Below are 18,559 nucleotides of genomic sequence, written 5' to 3'. Positions count from 1 at the left end.
AATCATTTTGACTTGGATGACTTTTTTTTAAGTTTCAATTTTGGGTCATTTACAAATATAATAAAATAATAAAATCATTTATAAAATATAGAAAAATGTATGAAACTCTCTCTGATTCATTTAAGATTTTTTTTTCTTTTTGTTATATATTGTAAATAGTTTTACTAATCATAATAATTTTTCTTCTCTGTTTTAACATCTATTATTTATTCTTAAAAATGAACTTTTTTTTTTCTCGAATTTGAGAAACTATTGACAAAAATGATATTGGCTTTATTTATTTATTTATTTATTTATTTATTAAATATCGACATATTTAGTTTTGTTATTAAATTCACATTTTCTCATTTATTGTTTCTTAATCAAAATTATACATATCTATATTTTTTTCAAATTTTAATTTTTTTTTAAAAAACACATATATTAACAAAATATGTTATTATAAAATACATTAAACAAAATTCTACACAGTTTTTATTTAATAAACAATATTTTTTATTATCTCATCTAACTCTTACCTTTTTTATATTTGTATTTTATCTAGCCGACTACTTCTATCCTACGTATTTTTTTATTCTTTAAAGAATAGTAATAGTAATAATATGGTTAAGGTTTTAATTTTTTTAAAAAGTACCATTTTTGTAATAATATAAATCTTATAATAATAAGTTTTTTTAAAAAAAAAAACTTTTATAAAAAAATGAAAATAAAACCTATAATTTTAGGGGGGAAATGCAAATCAATTTATATTATACAATATATCATTTTATATATTTATATTATTTTAGAATAAATAAAATTATTTTATTTTACACAAAATCACAAGCTATCTAATTGGATTTTATTCCTATTAAATTTTTCTAACGAATACAACAATAAATTTCTCGTGCAGTTTTCTAATTTAATTAGGTTGGATTTTCTAAATTTAATTTGGAATCCAACCATAATTTTGGATCGATCAGCTTTAAATTATTCCATTATTCTTGTTTTCTTCCTTTCGCTATAAATATTAATTCTTTTATTCAATTATCCACACGAACAATGTGCATTGATGACTTCAATTGTTTTATTATTTTTATTATTATTTTGAATAAGCTTCAACTTCTCTCCATTATTGTTATTATCATTTTAATTTGTTTAATATATGTGTTTTAAAAAAATTAAGAATTAAAAAAAATAATGTATAATTTTAATCTAAAAATATTAAAATTAAATTTAAAATGTGAATTTAATAAGAAGAATTGAAAATTTAACATTCACATATTCAACTTCTCTCAATTATTATTATTATCATTAATTTTTCTCAATTATTATTATTATCATTTAATTTGTTTAATATATTTTTTTTGTTAATGTATGTGTTTTTTAAAAAGAAAAAATTAAAATATATATATATATGTATAATTTTGAACCAGAAATAATCCAATTAAATTAATACATGTAAATTTAATAAGAAAAATTGAATATTAAATATTGAAATATTTAATATATATATATATATATATATATATATATATATAATTAATTAATATTGGAAAGATATTGATTTTAAAAATTAAATATATTTTTATATTTAATATATATAATGTAAATGATAAAGTGTGGGGTCAACTAATATATAAATAATAAAAAAAGAACTACGAGACTCACAAGTAATATATATATATATAATTAAAAAGAATGGGTGGTGTCCAAAACTACCCTATTTTTATGAATAGCCGTGGCCCAGCACCATTTTTGTCGATAGTTTCTCAAATCACTATATTTAATAAAAAAATTCTTAAAAAATAAAAAAGAGATAATTTTTACTTATTTATTTAGACTTTTGTTTCTGTGGTTGCATTTAGATGTGAGTTCGAAACCATGTTTGTGTTTGTATTATGTTTGTTTACAAGTGACATAAATGAATCGATATCAATTTAATTGAGAAAAAAGACAATATAATAGTATAGTTAAGAAAGCATAATTGAAAATCATTACTTGTAGAAAACAAGGTACATTCGCCTTTTCAATAAATCATTTGAAATTTTAAGCCTACTTGACATTCAACAATCTTTTGTTGGTTGATTTGATATGCTAGGAAGATTTGATATGCTAGGAACTTTTCTATGACAACAAAGCATGTCGAAAGAAAAAAAAGATGAGATGAGAGTAGGGTGTACAACAATGGTCCATTAATGAAGTGTCATTGTAAAGAAAAAGATTTAATTAACCATGGTAGTGGACTTCGAGATTAGGCAACATTAATAAAGAATAAATCAATCGCCAAGAAACCATTCCAACATAATTGTGTTAAATGAAAAATAAAAGCATCCATTTATAAGGTTCCAATTTTCAAAAGCTATGAATAGAAAAAGAAGAAGAAAAAAGTAAAGTTGGATTGCAAACAAAATAAAAATTCTACCATTCATTTTCATTTTTCATTCTTATAAATTCTCATACAAGTTTTGGTGTCCGTTAAAAAAACAGTAGAAGTGACTTTTTTAATATTTAGTTTACGTATTTAAAAAGACTTTACAATATTCACATTTAAGTTATATTAACACACAAATAAGTTCATGCAAAAATGTCAACAAAAAAAACGTCAATTATATGAACCATAAATGATATAAGTTGTATTAAAACACAATTACTAGAATTGCTTTTGTGATTTGTGGAGGTGGCTTGGATTGTAACCTAATATAAGTTTGTGGCTTTGTGTGTGTCGTGGAAGGGTGAGTGTGAAAGTCATATATGGATATCATTGTTTGGTTAATTGAATTGTTTATAAGTGACTTCAAGTGTAAGTTTGTAGTTTTGTGTGTGTGTGTGTGTCTGTTCGTGGAGGGGGTGGGTGTTGTGTTGAATCACATAAATAAGGCATTATCTTTGGTTTCTAGAACTCTCTTCAAACAATTTCTTTAAAGTGGTTGAAAATTAATTTTATAACTAAAGTGTGTGAAGTTGTTGATTACTATAATTGTTCTTGAAATTTATGATTGAATTGTAGGTAAATTTCATGGTTTGGAAGTGCATTTTGGAGTCACAAATTCATCACAAGAGGTGAATACACTTCACCTATGTTGTTTAAGATATATTTTCGTGGACGATTGAATATATGTAAATGGTACATTTTAGTATCCTTCTCTCTTATCGACGATTCTGGTTGATTTGCATGGTATGTGTAAGTTTTTTATTTGTTAAATAATTATTAGCTTGATTTCAAGAGATTAGATTAAAAAGACTAAAATTAAAAAAGAATACAAATTTAAATTTTTTAAAAAAAGTAATGATGTTCTGATGATATCCTTGAGAGACGAGGAAGCTCCTAACAGTTAATTTTGTTTTTCAGAGATCCCTAAAGAAATTTATGTTGGGTTTCACATATAAAGTACTCTCGACGATAATGCTCCAGTATGTGACAAATAGTCTAACACCCAATACAATGTCGACGTTGTTGGGAGAGAGTTAGTACTCTCGACGACGTGTGGCTTCAAGCTACGATCAAAGTAAGATTATCAACAAAGATTTTTCGACTATTCTTTCGACGACGTGAATCGTGTTGGGAAATCATCTTCCGACGTGTTTTCTATTATTTTTTTATAGTTTAAGCAGTTAGAAAAAATGTTTTTTTAGAAAAATTGTAAAAATCACTCATAAAGTAAGATAATAGTTGTAACTAAGCCATTAAGCTTCCAAATTGTTAAAATTTGTATAAGTTAAATGGTTCCATTTTAATATTATTTATGTGTTCAATTTTTCTAATTATTGCAAGTTCGAAAGCTAAATTTTAACACTAATAGAATCTTATGAACCAAATTGGTAAAACTAAAATTTTAAAGGTATAATTGCAACGGTCGAAATATTTTATGAGTAGATTTTGTTTTTTTTTTGGTGCCTTGTCTAAATTTCATGAACAATGATATACATTATCTTCCACTAGCCAAAAGTTGGTCCTAAATGGAATATGACCACATAGTAAAAAAAAAAAAAAAGTTAGATTCAATTACAAAGTTACAAATTTCATAAAGTTGTGAATGGAAAATTGAAAAATAAAGTTTAAACCAAATCAACCCAAAAAGAGAAATATAAAAAAAGGACTAACAAAAATGCATTTCCAAACCTAAAATATAACAAAATTTTAAATATATCACTAACAGAAATTGATATTCTATCAATATCTAATTAAACGCTAATTAATAGAAGTCTATCAATATCGATAGACTTTTATTAATATTTATTAGTGATACCGATAGAAATTATGTCATTGATACAAACAAAAATTTTGTTACATCTTTGAAAATATGAATATGAAATTTTGTTATATTTTATAAATATTTTTAAAGGTTTTATCATCCACGACCTTGATGTGATTTCAACCTATAAAAGTTATAAAAGTATTAAAAAAGCAGGGATGTTGATGTGATTTGTGTTAAATGTTGTGTTCATTCAAATTCCCACTTTTGAAATACATTTTTATATTTCTATAAACTAACTTTGCATAATTCTGTCCATTAGCTTTATTGATGCTTTTAATTTCCAGTCACAATGGTAATATCGATCTACAAAGAATATAATCGAGATATATATGGTATATTTTCGATCAAGCATGTTAAAATTGTCGCACACTTTATATGTTGGTTTTTAAAGAAAAGAACGACAAAATGATACATATTGTTAAAAATGATATATTTACTTTGTTGTGAGTTATTGTAGACTAATGAAAAAAATGGGTAAAAGAATCCATATAAGATTAAAAAGTGATTCCATTCGAAATACACACAGGATGAGTAGGAAACGAGCCCAGATGAAGAGCCAACAAGTAGTAGTGGACAAGGCAATCGAGCCACCCACCTCGACTTTAAATGTCAAAGTCGAGAGATCAACCAATCTCTGGATGTGCCTAACTAGAAACCCCTTTTCTGACTCTATTTTATAGCCCTCTAAAGTTTTATTATTCCTAAAAGGATTTAGAATGAACAATAAACAAATTTAGGTGACACATCGTTGAAACTTTAGAGACAAATATATTTTCTTCTTCTTTCCTAATGGTAGGGCCGCAATTGATGGTGTGTGTTTCATCTCATATGTTAATTTATCTTTATGGTGAGTGATTCACCTTAAAGATGTTGTCTTCAGGAAATGCGTACACGTCTTATTTTACTATCAATAGGTGCATCTATGGGTGAGCATGATAGATTAGCAAACCAAGCCGACCAACCAAATAAAAATCAACTGGATTGAAAGTCGTTGGTTGGAGATAAGCATTGATTCAAACAGTGTCTATTTGCAAAAAAATTCAAACCAGCATAAACTGACCAATCAACCCACCGGTTTATTAGTTATTCTTATTATAAATATTATGATACATATGTTAGATAAAGAGTCTATTGCCAATGGATCCACGAGGGACGTTCTTTTGTAGGTTTGTAAGAGATACAAATGTGTTGAATTTCAAAAGAAATTAGAGATAGGAGACCTAGTGGACGTAGTGGAGAAAGTTGGACAATCGTATTTTCCTAATTTCTTCTTTATATTATTGCTTTTATATTTTCTTCATATACATGTTTTCGTCGTGCCTTATTTTTACGGCAATTATTAATTATTAATTATTTATTCCTTTTTTCTTGTCCTATTTGAGATGACAAGTTACGAAATATCCAATCTTAAACAATAATAATTTAATTTCTCGAACCAATTCTTGTTGTTTACCTTTATTTTTCTATTGGAAGATAGAGACACAAATAAATAAATATAATACAATAGGATGTGACTATATATCAATTTTTAAAATACTAATATATTTGTATGGATGGTATGTTAGTTTTTTTTAATGGTAATGCCAATTAATTATCTTTATTAGGGTTTTCTCTTTTATTGGTTATTTTATTTTATCTTTAATCTATTTTGTTTTGGATGGATATGTTTAGGTAGAATTTCAAATGAAATAAGTTTTGGGCTTTACTTCAAAAAAAAAAAAAAAAAATACGGGTGACGGCCATTTGAAAAATAATAATTAAGAATATAGCAACATTTAAAAAAATTACAAATATAGTCGTTGATAAACTTGTATCACTGGTAGACTCATATGGTTTATCTGTGATAGACGGATATTTACAACATGATCTATCGGTGATAGACTTTTATCATTGATAAATTTTGACAATTTTTGCTATATTTGCAAACTTTTTAAAATGTTTCTATATACTTAATTATTTTGAATCTAATTGCTAAATTTGCGACTATCTCAGGTCCAAACCAATCTCAATAGTTGTAAATATAGCAATTAGATTCAAAATAATTAAGAATATAACAACGTTTTAAACAATTTGTAAATATAGTAAAATTTGTCAAAGTCTATCAATAATATAAATCTAGCATTGGTAGACCATGTTGTAAGGATTGATCTATTACTGATAGACCATGAGAGTTTGTTAACAATAGAAGTCTATCACCGATCAATTTTACTATATTTACAATTTTTTTTTAATGTTGTTGTATACTTAAATATTATTTTTAAAATTGGCGTCAATTATGATTACCCTAACTTATATGGAAGGGAATACGTGTATCTAAAAATTATTATTTTAAAGAAAAACATAGACTTCAAATTACGTATCAAACATGTATCTACCTCATATATAGATGATATTAGATACGTATCTTAAATTTGATTATTTACAAAATTAAAAGTATACGTGCTTTTTAGGTTTCTATCTTCTCTATTTTTATCTTCACATCTATCTTTATCAATACTTTTATGCTAATGAATCAAGTTGTTGGATAATACATTTTATGAATTAAAATAGTGGTAGAAAAGATAATCATTCTTTTATTATACACTATAAATTTATGTTTTATCTACAAATATAAATAGTGTTATAGGTAATTTAGACAAAGAGATGAAGAGTATTGGATGTTAAGTTTTGAGTCACCCCGACAACAATGATGTTTAGGTTGATGCACAATCTATCATACGAGGTGTGTCTAACAGTATGTCTACGACACACCTGATTTTGCTTATGTGTTAACTTGGTCTTATAAGAAAAAAAAAAGAAACATACCTAAGTCAAACACTACTATAATTATAATGGATGACAATTAACGAGTACCATAACGATGAACATGGTACGTTTTAACTCTTTCAAATAAATTTATTGTCAGTGAAAAACTCAATTAATTTTTTAAATTATGAAGTATGGGTTATATATTATATAATAATACACAACAAATAATTATATATATATTTATTATCGTTATAATAGCAGTAATAAATAATGAAAAAGAAAATGAAAGAAGATATTTGGTCGCTGGATTTAGATATAAAAGAAATTTGGACAAGTTTTCTCCACTCCAACCCGTCCTTTCTCTCTCCCTCTCTCTCTTGTTCTGTTTCAAGTGAAGAGAGCGAACGAAATGGAAAAAGGCGGCAATGGAGCCTCATCAACTGAGGTCCCTCATCTTCTTCATCCATGGCTTCTTCCTTCAACAAATTTGGATTCTAACAAGCATTATTTGTTATTATCTCTCGCTTAACTACTCTCCTCACAATATTTGATCTATATATCTTCTGATTTTAATTATGCAGGTCGATCCGTCCAAGCCGCCATCACTGACTTGGAAACGAAAGCTCGATTTCACCGGCAAATCTCCAGAGTCTTTCTCTTTCACTCTCACCGATGCTTGGCATATGGTCATCTACATTAACTTCTTAACTCCTTAGGATATTGTGCTTCGACTCGATGTCATGAAATCTGTTTCTTCTTCTTTATGTGATCTGATTTCCGTCGCTTTTTTGTTCAATTTATTAGGGCATGACGGGCTACAGATTATGGCGTAATGGCAAGGAAGAAATCGCTAAAGGAAGAGTAATAATGACTGGCACTAGTGCTAATTTCTTCTGAATTGATTCTGTTTCTCTGTTTCATTTTTGTTAATTTCCTCACTGTCCTACCGTATATTCTCTCTCTCTCTCCTCAGATTCCGATTTATGAATTCTTTTCTGATGTACCAATCACATGCTACCATGGCGTTTCATTAGGTGGAATAGGGTAGGTGTCCTCCACTTCCTCCTCCACCTCCTCCGCTATTGCCGCGCCGTCTGATATTTGCATCTTGTTCTGACATTTTGAAATCGTGAGCATTAATTTTAGTGCAGGAAGCATTGGGCGTAGTTATAGAGGAGAGTTTCAACGCTTTCAAATGTTCTATGGACCGTGTGAAGATGAACCAGTTTTAGCCAATCAATTCTCTGTTAGTCAATCTCTATATTCTTCTCTGTATTCATTTCAAGTTTAAATTACCAGTTTAGTATTGAAACTCTGCTGTTTGTGATTTTCTTTTCCCTTTCTCTATATTAGTTTCACGAATTTAGAAAATTATAGAGATTAAATTGGTAACTAATCTTAAAATTTATGGACCAAATGGATGCAAATGACTAAAACTATAATTTGCTATATTTGTTCTGTTTTAGGTATTTGTTTCACGTCCAAATGGAAACAAATTCTCATCAGTATTATGCTCCGCTAAACCACAGAAATCCAAGTAAGGTTTTGTTTGAAATTTTGGTATCTTCTAAAGTAGTTGCTGGCAAATATGATTTTAGAAATTAACTTTAGTACATAACATAATAAATAAGGATTTCACAAACTTATAATTGGAAAGTGAAAAAGTAGAACAAAATAGGGTAAGAAGAGAAATTTTAAAATTTTCTTTAAAAAGACTAGTGAAAACGTAATGGATTCTATGTATTTAAAGCTACCTTATCGTTTTGAAATTTGAAATGAATCTTGCTGCAATTTATTCTTTTACTCTATATTTCGAGCATTTCGCAGGGATGGAAAGCAGACTGGCATTGAATCATGGGATTGGAATTTGAGTGGAGAAAATAGTACATATCATGCTTTGTTTCCTAGGTCTTGGACTGTATACGATGGTATTGTTTATAATCATTTGCATCAAATTCTAATTCTCTGTTTTTCTTTTCGACGGTTGATTGACTTTCTACGTGTTCATTAACATCTTTTTCACTAGATTACTGTTGTTAATTTTTGGAACTAGGTGAACCAGACCCGGATCTTAAGATTGTTTGTCGTCAAATGTCGCCAATTATCCCTCACAATTACAAGGAGAGCAGTTTCCCAGTCTCAGTTTTTACATTCAAGGTATGGCCAGTACTGAAATAAAAAATTAAACTACTTAGATGATCATTTGACCAATTTGATGTATGAACTTTTGGGGAATGTGTTATGATAATGGCTTTTGATTATTGTTGCTTTTTGTTTATATGGCAGCTATCTAATGAAGGTCAAACTTCTGCACAAGTCACTTTGCTGTTTACTTGGGCTGTAAGTGCTACCAATTCCTTTTTATACGATTTTCTATAGTTCGTTTTGATACAATGGCAAGGCATTTTCTTGCTGAGATTTGGAGCTCTCTTTTCTTTACCTCTTCAGAACTCAGTGGGTGGAAAATCTGGATTTACTGGCCATCACTTTAACTCAAAGATGGGGTAAGGATACGATGTTTTAGGAGTTAGTTTCGAGACTAAGTTGAGTTACAAAATCTACCATTAACGTGTCGAAGTTGGAAATTATGTGTAGGGGATGGAAGGTTGATAGATATACTTTTATGAGAAGTGTGTTGAAGAGAAAATATAAAATATAGATTATAGAAAAATGTGCAAACTTCCATACCAACTTATGAAGGGTAGGTCAAACGCGTATTGACAAGAATTTGGGATAGGGAGAAATTTGTTATACATTACATTTATTCTCTCTAAGATGTGAAAGATGAACTTGTAAACAGGGCAGAAGATGGAGCTCAAGGAGTCCTTCTACACCACAAGTTAGTACTCTTTGATTGAATAAACCAATATCTGTCATTCAATTATGTTAATCTTTTAAATAAGTATATTATTTCCACAATTTATTATTTTGTAATATATATGTGTATGTGTGTGTGTTTAAACATTTTTCACATTTTAATGGTGGTTTAAAAGTAAAAATAGCTAAACCATACCAATTAAATTATCCTAAAAACTATCCCTATTATGATTGGTTTCAGTTTTGCCTTTTCCGTTTGAACAATCTCTCCTAGTCATATTAGATAAATTGTATAGTAAAATAATAATTATAACTAACAAAATAATTATAAATTATAATAAAATTTTAGATCTATCTTAACAGATAAATATAGATTTTTATTATGATATTGTAGAAGTCTATCAATGTTTATCTACGGAACATAGTTTTAACAAAATTATCTTTATAGATTAGTTCTATTATTTTTGTTTGAGAGTGAAATTGGAAACTTTAAAATATAAAAAACGAAATTGAAACCATTAAAGACATTTTGAGTGGGTTGTTAATAAGGACCATTTCGCCTCTTTGCTAAAAAATATCAAAGTAATGTAAGTACTTGAAAGAGGAAAAAGTTTTCAGAACATTAAAAAATATATATATATTTTTTATTTATTATAAAAAACAGATATTTGTACTATGTTCAACAGATCCGCGAATGGGCGTCCAACTGTAACGTATGGTATTGCAGCAGAAGCAACGGATGATGTTCACGTCTCACTCTGTCCTTGCTTTGTAATATCCGGTGATTCCGAGGGCATTTCAGCAAAAGATATGTGGCAAGAAATTAAAAATGTTAGTACATTCTTCCATTACCCACCTTTTATGCTTTCATTTTTTCTTTAAAATAAAGTCTCACCTTATCTTCTTCATGCCTAATTTATCGTAATACTCAGTTTCTTTTTATAAATAAAATAAAATAAAATAAAGGGAAGGCTTATTTGAGCAATTATTATTTCCAAAACACTATTTTCCTTTCGGCAACAAAATTTGTTATAAGTAAAAAGTGTACTTTAAGTTTACTTCTTCTTCTTTTTTTCCGTTGAACTGCTCCTTTTTGTAAATCAAATCATCTTTTTCCCAAAATAATCAAAAGTCAGTGAACTGTCGGTGGTGAATATATAATGCACAAAAGAACCACTCAATTATAATTCTTTAAAACAAAGTAAAAATAAAGAAAAAAAACTAAAACAATTTTGAGTACAAGACGAAACCATGTTAGTCACCAGTTGCAACAACTGTTGTCAGTGTCATTAAAAAATTTTGTTGAGAAAGATAATTCAAAAAAAAGAAATGCAAGTGGATTTTAATCTTAGTCTAAAGGAATTAGAAGACAAATAACATGAGGCAAATAAAGTAATAACATTTATACCTAAGACAAAGTTGAAGGGAGATCGAAATTGTGAGAAGGTTTTTTTTAATGAAGACTTTAGTTTAGTAAAAATAATCTGAAAATTTTAAAAAGTGAAGCCTGAACTTGTATTTACAGATAACTAGAAAACACTTTTATCATTGGACTAGTTTTTTATATTGATATTTTAAAGTTATAAAGAGCATAAAGTTGAGAGGACTCCAAACTTATACTAAATATATGTGTGGTTCCACTTTTATTTCATATTGATCAAATTTTTATATTAGTTTTTGGTAATTGCATATGTGAAACATATTTTCCAGCATGGATCATTTGACAACCTTGGGAGCGTTGGAGCAAATGAGGGCTCAAAACCAGGCTGTAGCATTGGAGCAGCTGTAGCAGCAACCTTGACCATTCCTCCCACATCTGCCCGTACGGTAACTTTCTCATTGGCTTGGGACTGCCCGGAAGTCAAATTTGATGGGAAGACATACCATAGGTCAGCTCCTCACTTTTAGTCTTATTAATGACTAATCTACTACCGTACTCCCCCTAGCCAAAGAAAAATAAATAAACAAACCCTTTTCTTTTATATATAAAAAAAATTAAACCTTAAATCATTTTAGAAATAATACACATGTCACCTTTAAGTTATGATTGTTTGATTATGTAATTAGAGTCTTATAAACACTACTACTAATACGCCAGAATTGATTGACATTAGGAATTAATATGTATTAAGAGTATAATAAAAATTAATTAAGAAATGTATGGGAAACTTTATTATAAATAGATGAGCGAGGAAATTGAGAAGATGAGTAATATTTTCGTGGGAGAAAATTAATGCTTGAGAGTTATCTTAATTAAAAGTGGAAGGGTTCAAATATACGTTGAACACTTATGTTTTTCTTGTATTTCCATTAAATTTTATATATCAATATATCTAGGTTCTACCACAACATTGCTTCCTTCAATTGTTAATTAACTTCAAAATCTAAGGAATGTGTTTGTTATGTTTATATATATATATATTTTGGACCATTTTGTTGTATTTAAAAACTTTATTTAATCTTTTTTTTCTTATAATAATAGTAAGTGTATTCATGATGGCAGACAGTATAGTAAATTCTATGGAACTCTCGGAGATGCAGCTGAAATTATTGCACGTGATGCTATATCGAGTAAGTCATTAATTTCTTTCATATAGAAATTCAAATTTGGTGTTTGGGAAAATGGTAAGTCATTAATGCAAGTTTGGTAATTGGTGAATTAAACTTGAAAATAGAACATGGAAAATGGGAGGCTGAGATAGAAGCATGGCAAAGGCCAATCATTGAAGACAAAAGGCTACCGGATTGGTGAGTGATAGGAATATATAACCTCAAATCTTAATGTCACATTCCTTTCCCGTAGATCCCATTCAATAGTTGGGGAAAAAAAATCAATAAGTTTATGCTTATATTCTTTCCCAAAGTAATTTTTAGATTACGTTCCATAACCATCTTGCTTTGATCTTTTAAAAATTATGTTTATTATAATAATTTTCATCATTTTTTTAGAGCTAAATTTAAGATAGAAAATGAAAAATTACTTTTTTTAAAAAAAGAAATTTAATTTAAGAAACACTCCTAAAAAGTTTGATAAGGAAACCAAAGAAATCCATAGATAAAATTGTATTGTTGTTTTGTGAAGTTAATTTTGAGAAACTAAAAATTGAAAATGAAATGTTAAATTTTAATACAATTGGGTGTGGAAGTTTGAACAGCAAATATGTGTTATGCTTGCTATGATGGATATTTGATTTGGGTCAATGTTATTGTAGGTACCCGGTGACTCTATTCAATGAGCTATATTTCCTAAATTCTGGTGGAACAATTTGGACAGGTAATCTTGTTTGATATTCAACCATACTTAAATAAGGTAGTATGCAAGCCACGTCATCATTATTTTGTGATACAACAAACCACAAACAAAAAATAAATATCAATAGATGTAAGTAAGATTTCATAGATTTATTTATAGAAAAAAGAAAAATCAAATGAATAAGATCTTAACGCGTAAGATTTTAAAATTTGAGAACTAAAACATATGGGTTTTTTTTTGTAAGAAAAAGAAACTTGATAGATATATATAAAGAACAGAGGATAACTAGTGTTGAAAGCAAGATGCTCAATATGAGCCTCGTTACTTCTTGAACAAAAGAAGAAGGTACGGCCCAAAATAATAATAATAATAAAACAGCTTGCTAGAGCCACAAAATTACAAGAACTGGACAATGAACATAAGAAATAACACCACAATGGAGCACATTTTCTCAATGGTGGCTTGAAAAACGTTTTCTTTATATAAATTTTAACAAGTAAAAAAATGTAAAACTATTTATACAAATAACAAAAAATAATTAAACAAATACGGTTAGACTTTTATAAACCTTTATCAATTATAGACATGTATTGATTTTCATCATTAAAAGTAACTAATAGGCTTTTATTATCGTCATTGGTGATAGACTTCAACCTTGTTATAACTTTTAAATAGTGTGACCCATTTTTGTATATTTAAAATCTATTTTTTTAGGCATATTTTCAAAAGTAGTCAAATGAAATAAATATTTAAAGAAGATACAACATTGATAGACACTAATAGACTGTTATTCATGTCTATCATTGATATTGATAGAAGTCTACCGGTGACTATCACTAACACAATATAAAATTTTACTATATTTGATAAATATTTTCAAATTTTTGCTATTTATAATAATTCTCTTTTTTTCGTAAGAATAATAATAATATTTTATTTTATTATGAAACCTTTAATAAAAACATACTAGATTATAAAAAAACAATGTCCGTTACACTTTTGTTTAAAAAATGACTTTAAATTTTAAGTTTAAAAAAATCTCTTAAACTTTAAAAAGAGTTGAAAACAAAACCGTTAAAATTTTGTTTAAAAAATATCCATAAACTTTCAAAAATTTAAAAAGTACTCTTAATAAACGTTAAAAATACATCTATTGTTAGTATTTGAATAGAAATCAGATAAAAATAACTCTACCATTGAAAAAGACAATTAAAAATACTAATATGATCGATATGGTGATCAATTTGTTTTATTCTTTTTAAGTTTGAAAATGACCAATTTTACAACAAATCATACATATATATAATATATATATATATCTTTTTCTCATATAAATATTTTTTTAATTTTTCAATTTTTAGCTTGGGCCAATTTTATCATCAACCAAAATCCAAACTAAAATTTTATTCATACCAAAATGATACATACTCAAATAAAAAACTATTTAGCTATTAACAACACAATTAACTACTAACTTAGATTTGGTTAGAACATTTAAACCTATGTTTCATTTATTATCTTTCTTCTTGTCATAGTTTACCTCAATTAACGTGTGCAATTTTATTTATTTATTTTTAGATAAACAAATGTAAAATAGGTTAATAGTTGTTGACAAAAAGGAATAGAAAAAAGGTATTGAAGAAAGGGTTAAAGTGGAAATAAAGAGGGAAAATGATATTAAGATCAACCATTTCTATTGCGATATTAGAAAAGATATTTAAACTTTTTTAAAGCTGACAATTTTGAAAGTAGAAATATATTTTCTTTTCACACAGACCTAATGATCCAAAACGTGTTAAAGAGTATTTTTTAACTCTGTTTTTTAAACATTAAAAACTTTGAATGACATTTTTTTATATAAAATGCATGATTAAAGACATTTTTTTTTTTATAATTGAGCCAAAATAGTATTTTGAGAAGGATATTTGTAAGATATCAAAATTTGGCTAAATCGTGTTTGATACTCAAATTTGCTGATCTCAGACGGCTTACCTCCTCTACAAAACCTATCGACCATAAGTCATAAAAAATACTTCCTCGAAAGATCAAAGTCAGAGCTCAACGGGGGAGCGCCCAACGGTGACCACCGCAAGGATGTTGCCGTCGACATACTCGAGAGAATGTCACAGATATTGGATCAAACTCACGGTGGCGCCGGACCCTCAAACGCCGCACTCGGAACCAGACTTCTTCATCCCGGTGAAGAAAACGTCGGCAACTTACTTCTTGTCGAAGGAAGCCAATACTTAATGTGGAATACTTACGATGTCCATTTCTACTCCTCTTTTGCTCTCATCATGCTTTTCCCAAAACTTGAGCTCAGCATTCAAAGGGATTTCGCGGCGGCTGTACTCATGCACGATCCCAGAAAGGCCAAGACCATGTGCGACGGAAATTGGGTTCCTCGAAAAGTTCTTGGAGCTGTCCCTCATGATATTGGGTTCAACGATCCTTGGCTTGAAGTCAATGCTTACAACCTTTTGAATGTCTCCAGATGGAAAGATTTGGGTTCCAAATTCGTTCTTCAGGTTTACAGAGATGTGGTTGCTACAGGGGACAAGAATTTTGCAAAATCTGTTTGGCCTTCGGTGTATGTGGCCTTGGCTTTTATGGAGCAATTTGATAAGGATAAAGATGGGATGATTGAGAATGAGGGGTTCCCTGATCAGACTTATGATACTTGGACTGTGAAGGGTGTGAGTGCGTATTGCGGTGGCTTGTGGGTGGCTGCTCTTCAGGCGGCTTCAGCATTGGCTTCTGAGGTTGATGATGAAGCCGCTGCTCATTACTTTTGGATCAAGTATCAGAAGGCCAGAAGTGTTTATGAGACGTTATGGAATGGATCCTACTTCAACTATGACAATAGTAAGGGTCCTTGGAGTTCATCTATTCAAGCTGATCAACTAGCTGGACAATGGTGAGTGAACAACACTTGATTGATCCCCTCTTGCATTTACATTTCTTTACCTCAATCTCATGTGGCCAGGTTGAATTTGCATGACTTTGGTGCAGTCTCCAGTCTCCGTTAAGAAAATGAACACGATCTTATGCTTTGGGTTTAACGAAGTTGTACACTTTTGGTTTATTTACTTTCAAATGATGGTTTTTGTAGTTAATTTTTATCTTTAGTTCATTTTGGTCCATTATTTTAACCTCATTTCGTTTGAGTCCTCGATACTTTTAATAAGTTATCTTCATTTTTATTTTATCTCATTTTTCAAGAAACCAAAATAGTCACTTCTTATAAGTATAGGACTAAAATGGGCATTTTAAAAGTACCAAGGATCAAAACAAACCAAAGTTGTGAGTATAGTGACTAAAATGCACCTTTTGAATGTGAAAGGACTAAATTAAACTAGAGTTAAAAGTCTAGGAACTATATTTTATCCATACCTATAAACCTAAAAGTTCAACATGATATCTATAACTATTATATCAGGGGTTGGATAAGAAGATGACCAAAATGGTCTCTGTTAGTATTTCAATTTGACTATGTTTCACATTCACAAAACACAGGTATGCTAGAGCATGTGGGCTTTGTCCCATTGCTGATGAAGAGAAGATAAGGGTTGCACTTGAGAAGATATACAATTTCAATGTGATGAAGGTGAAGGGAGGAACGCGAGGGGCAGTGAACGGGATGTTTCCAGATGGAAGCGTTGATAAATCTATATTGCAGCCAAAGGAGATTTGGGCTGGAGTTACATACTCCGTTGCTGCCACTATGATTCAAGAAGGAATGGTGGAAACAGGGTTCCAGACTGCAATGGGCATTTATCAAGCGGCTTGGGCCCAAGATGGCCTCGGGTACGTACACTTTCTTCCTTTTATTCTTGAATCCCTCTGGGTTTTAACGATAATCTTAATAGTAGAATTAATATGGGGAGTAAATGTGTTTGAATTTTATGCTTATTTTGAAATTCTCTTTTGAAAAGATCCAACTTCTCTCTTGATTGGTAAAAGATTACTCTTTACATGTTTTGTAACAACTATGGATTCAAAATGACTTTTCTACATGTTTGTTGATTTGAAATTTATGGTTGTTTTCTCTCAATTTTTTTTTATAGTTTTTCACTTTCTTACAGACTATTAGAATTCTTGGTTATTTTTTTTAGTTGTTCTGAACATTGATAGAAAAATAATAAGAAAACGAAGAAAGAAGTGGAAGTATTGTCCATAATTTAAATTTTAAAAATGCAAAAACTAAAAATCAATAACTAGGTTTTAGTCCTTCTGTTAAAAATAAATAAAACTAGATTTTGGTCTTAAAATTTTAAAAATTCTAATTATGTTTTTTAATCTCTTCTATTATTATCTTTATTTAAATGATAGCAATTGACTTATTGATCTATTTTGCTGATTTGATATGGTGCAATATATCAAATCCTGAGATGTTTCATACCGGGATGTTAAATAACTCAAATTCAATTTTGTTCATATTTATCATGAAACTCCATTTTACAAGTTGGCTCTTCAAACATAGACTTCCTAACTCCTAACTCCAAACTTCCTAACTCAACTCAACTAAGCTCTGCAGACACTCCAATTACATCGCTCTTTGTCCTCTAGTTGTATCCACTTTCTACTGAAACTTGTCTTCTACATCATACCAAACCAGCCAATAAACATCTTACTTTGTTAATGTTATTAGCACTAGAGACAACCGTATAGAATCAAATTTCATACTATAGGGACAATTGAGATCATCTGGAAGTAAAATGATAAAGAGGCATGTGATTTTGGCAGGTATTCATTTCAAACCCCAGAAGCTTGGGATGTTGATGACAGATTTAGATCAATAGGGTACATGAGGCCATTGGCGATTTGGGCAATGCAGTGGGCAATGATGTCTGACTCTAAACCTACCAAAGTTCCAACCAAAGCGTTTTCTGAAATGCAAGAATCTGCCTTTGCCACTCAACATGCTGCTTTCTTAAAAGTTGCATCTCTCTTGAAGTTGCCTTCCAACGATGATACTGCACGTAGGAGCCTTGTGGAAGCTGCTTATGATTTCATTTGCAAGAGGTCAGCCTAATTCATCAAATCACTTTCCATTTTATATTTTTCCATGGAAAATATGTATTTAATATTTAGTTTTTGGCTAAATGTATCATGTTGTCTCTATTTCATTTTAACATTTCAATATATTCAGTTTTATCTATCTGACTTTTTGCTGTCTAGTATTTAGTATTTAGTATTATTGCGATGTTTCCAACTTTTGGTTTGGTTTCTTTGTTCTAATATTTTGAGTTATACATGTAATTTTCTACCTATCTTCAACTCACAATAATTCATTCTATTCAAGGAGACAAAGGGTATAGTTTGGGAATACAATTCTTTCATCACACACATTGTCCTAGAGTGTGTTTGAATTGAATTGACTAGAGAAAAATAATTTTTATTCAAAATCTTTTGATTAGAAATTGTTGTAAGATACATTTTCAAGATGTTTTAATCGTTTTTTTTCTCAAATGATTTATTTTCGAAATTAGACATTTAAAAA

General features: G+C 29.0%; 1 protein-coding gene across 3 annotated transcripts; it reads left to right on the top strand.

Annotated features, from left to right (window-relative positions):
* Positions 1-7,289: 7,289 nt before the first annotated feature.
* LOC101204709 (non-lysosomal glucosylceramidase) lies at positions 7,290-18,329 on the top strand. 3 transcript variants are annotated; one of them, XM_004141498.3, is made up of 19 exons: positions 7,290-7,431; positions 7,568-7,672; positions 7,791-7,847; positions 7,960-8,030; positions 8,133-8,232; positions 8,453-8,523; positions 8,814-8,914; positions 9,040-9,143; positions 9,273-9,326; positions 9,435-9,490; positions 9,787-9,825; positions 10,490-10,634; positions 11,514-11,692; positions 12,307-12,374; positions 12,479-12,551; positions 13,016-13,077; positions 15,040-15,973; positions 16,573-16,863; positions 17,803-18,329. In XM_004141498.3, exons 1-19 carry the CDS (start codon positions 7,396-7,398, stop codon positions 18,089-18,091), a joined length of 2,835 nt encoding a protein of 944 aa, XP_004141546.1. In that variant the 5' UTR covers positions 7,290-7,395; the 3' UTR covers positions 18,092-18,329. The 3 variants fall into 3 exon arrangements, with proteins under 3 accessions (XP_004141546.1, XP_011656086.1, XP_031741904.1); XM_011657784.2 differs by lacking the exons at positions 7,290-7,431; positions 7,568-7,672 and having other exon boundaries at positions 7,785-7,847; positions 8,138-8,232; XM_031886044.1 differs by lacking the exons at positions 7,290-7,431; positions 7,568-7,672; positions 7,791-7,847; ... (1 more) ...; positions 8,133-8,232; positions 9,435-9,490.
* Positions 18,330-18,559: the final 230 nt, after the last annotated feature.

The sequence above is a fragment of the Cucumis sativus genome, chromosome 5 (genome assembly GCF_000004075.3).
Source record: "Cucumis sativus cultivar 9930 chromosome 5, Cucumber_9930_V3, whole genome shotgun sequence".
NCBI lineage: Eukaryota > Viridiplantae > Streptophyta > Magnoliopsida > Cucurbitales > Cucurbitaceae > Cucumis > Cucumis sativus.
Note: the sequence above shows the minus strand (reverse complement) of the source record. Positions and strands in the feature narration are given on the sequence as shown.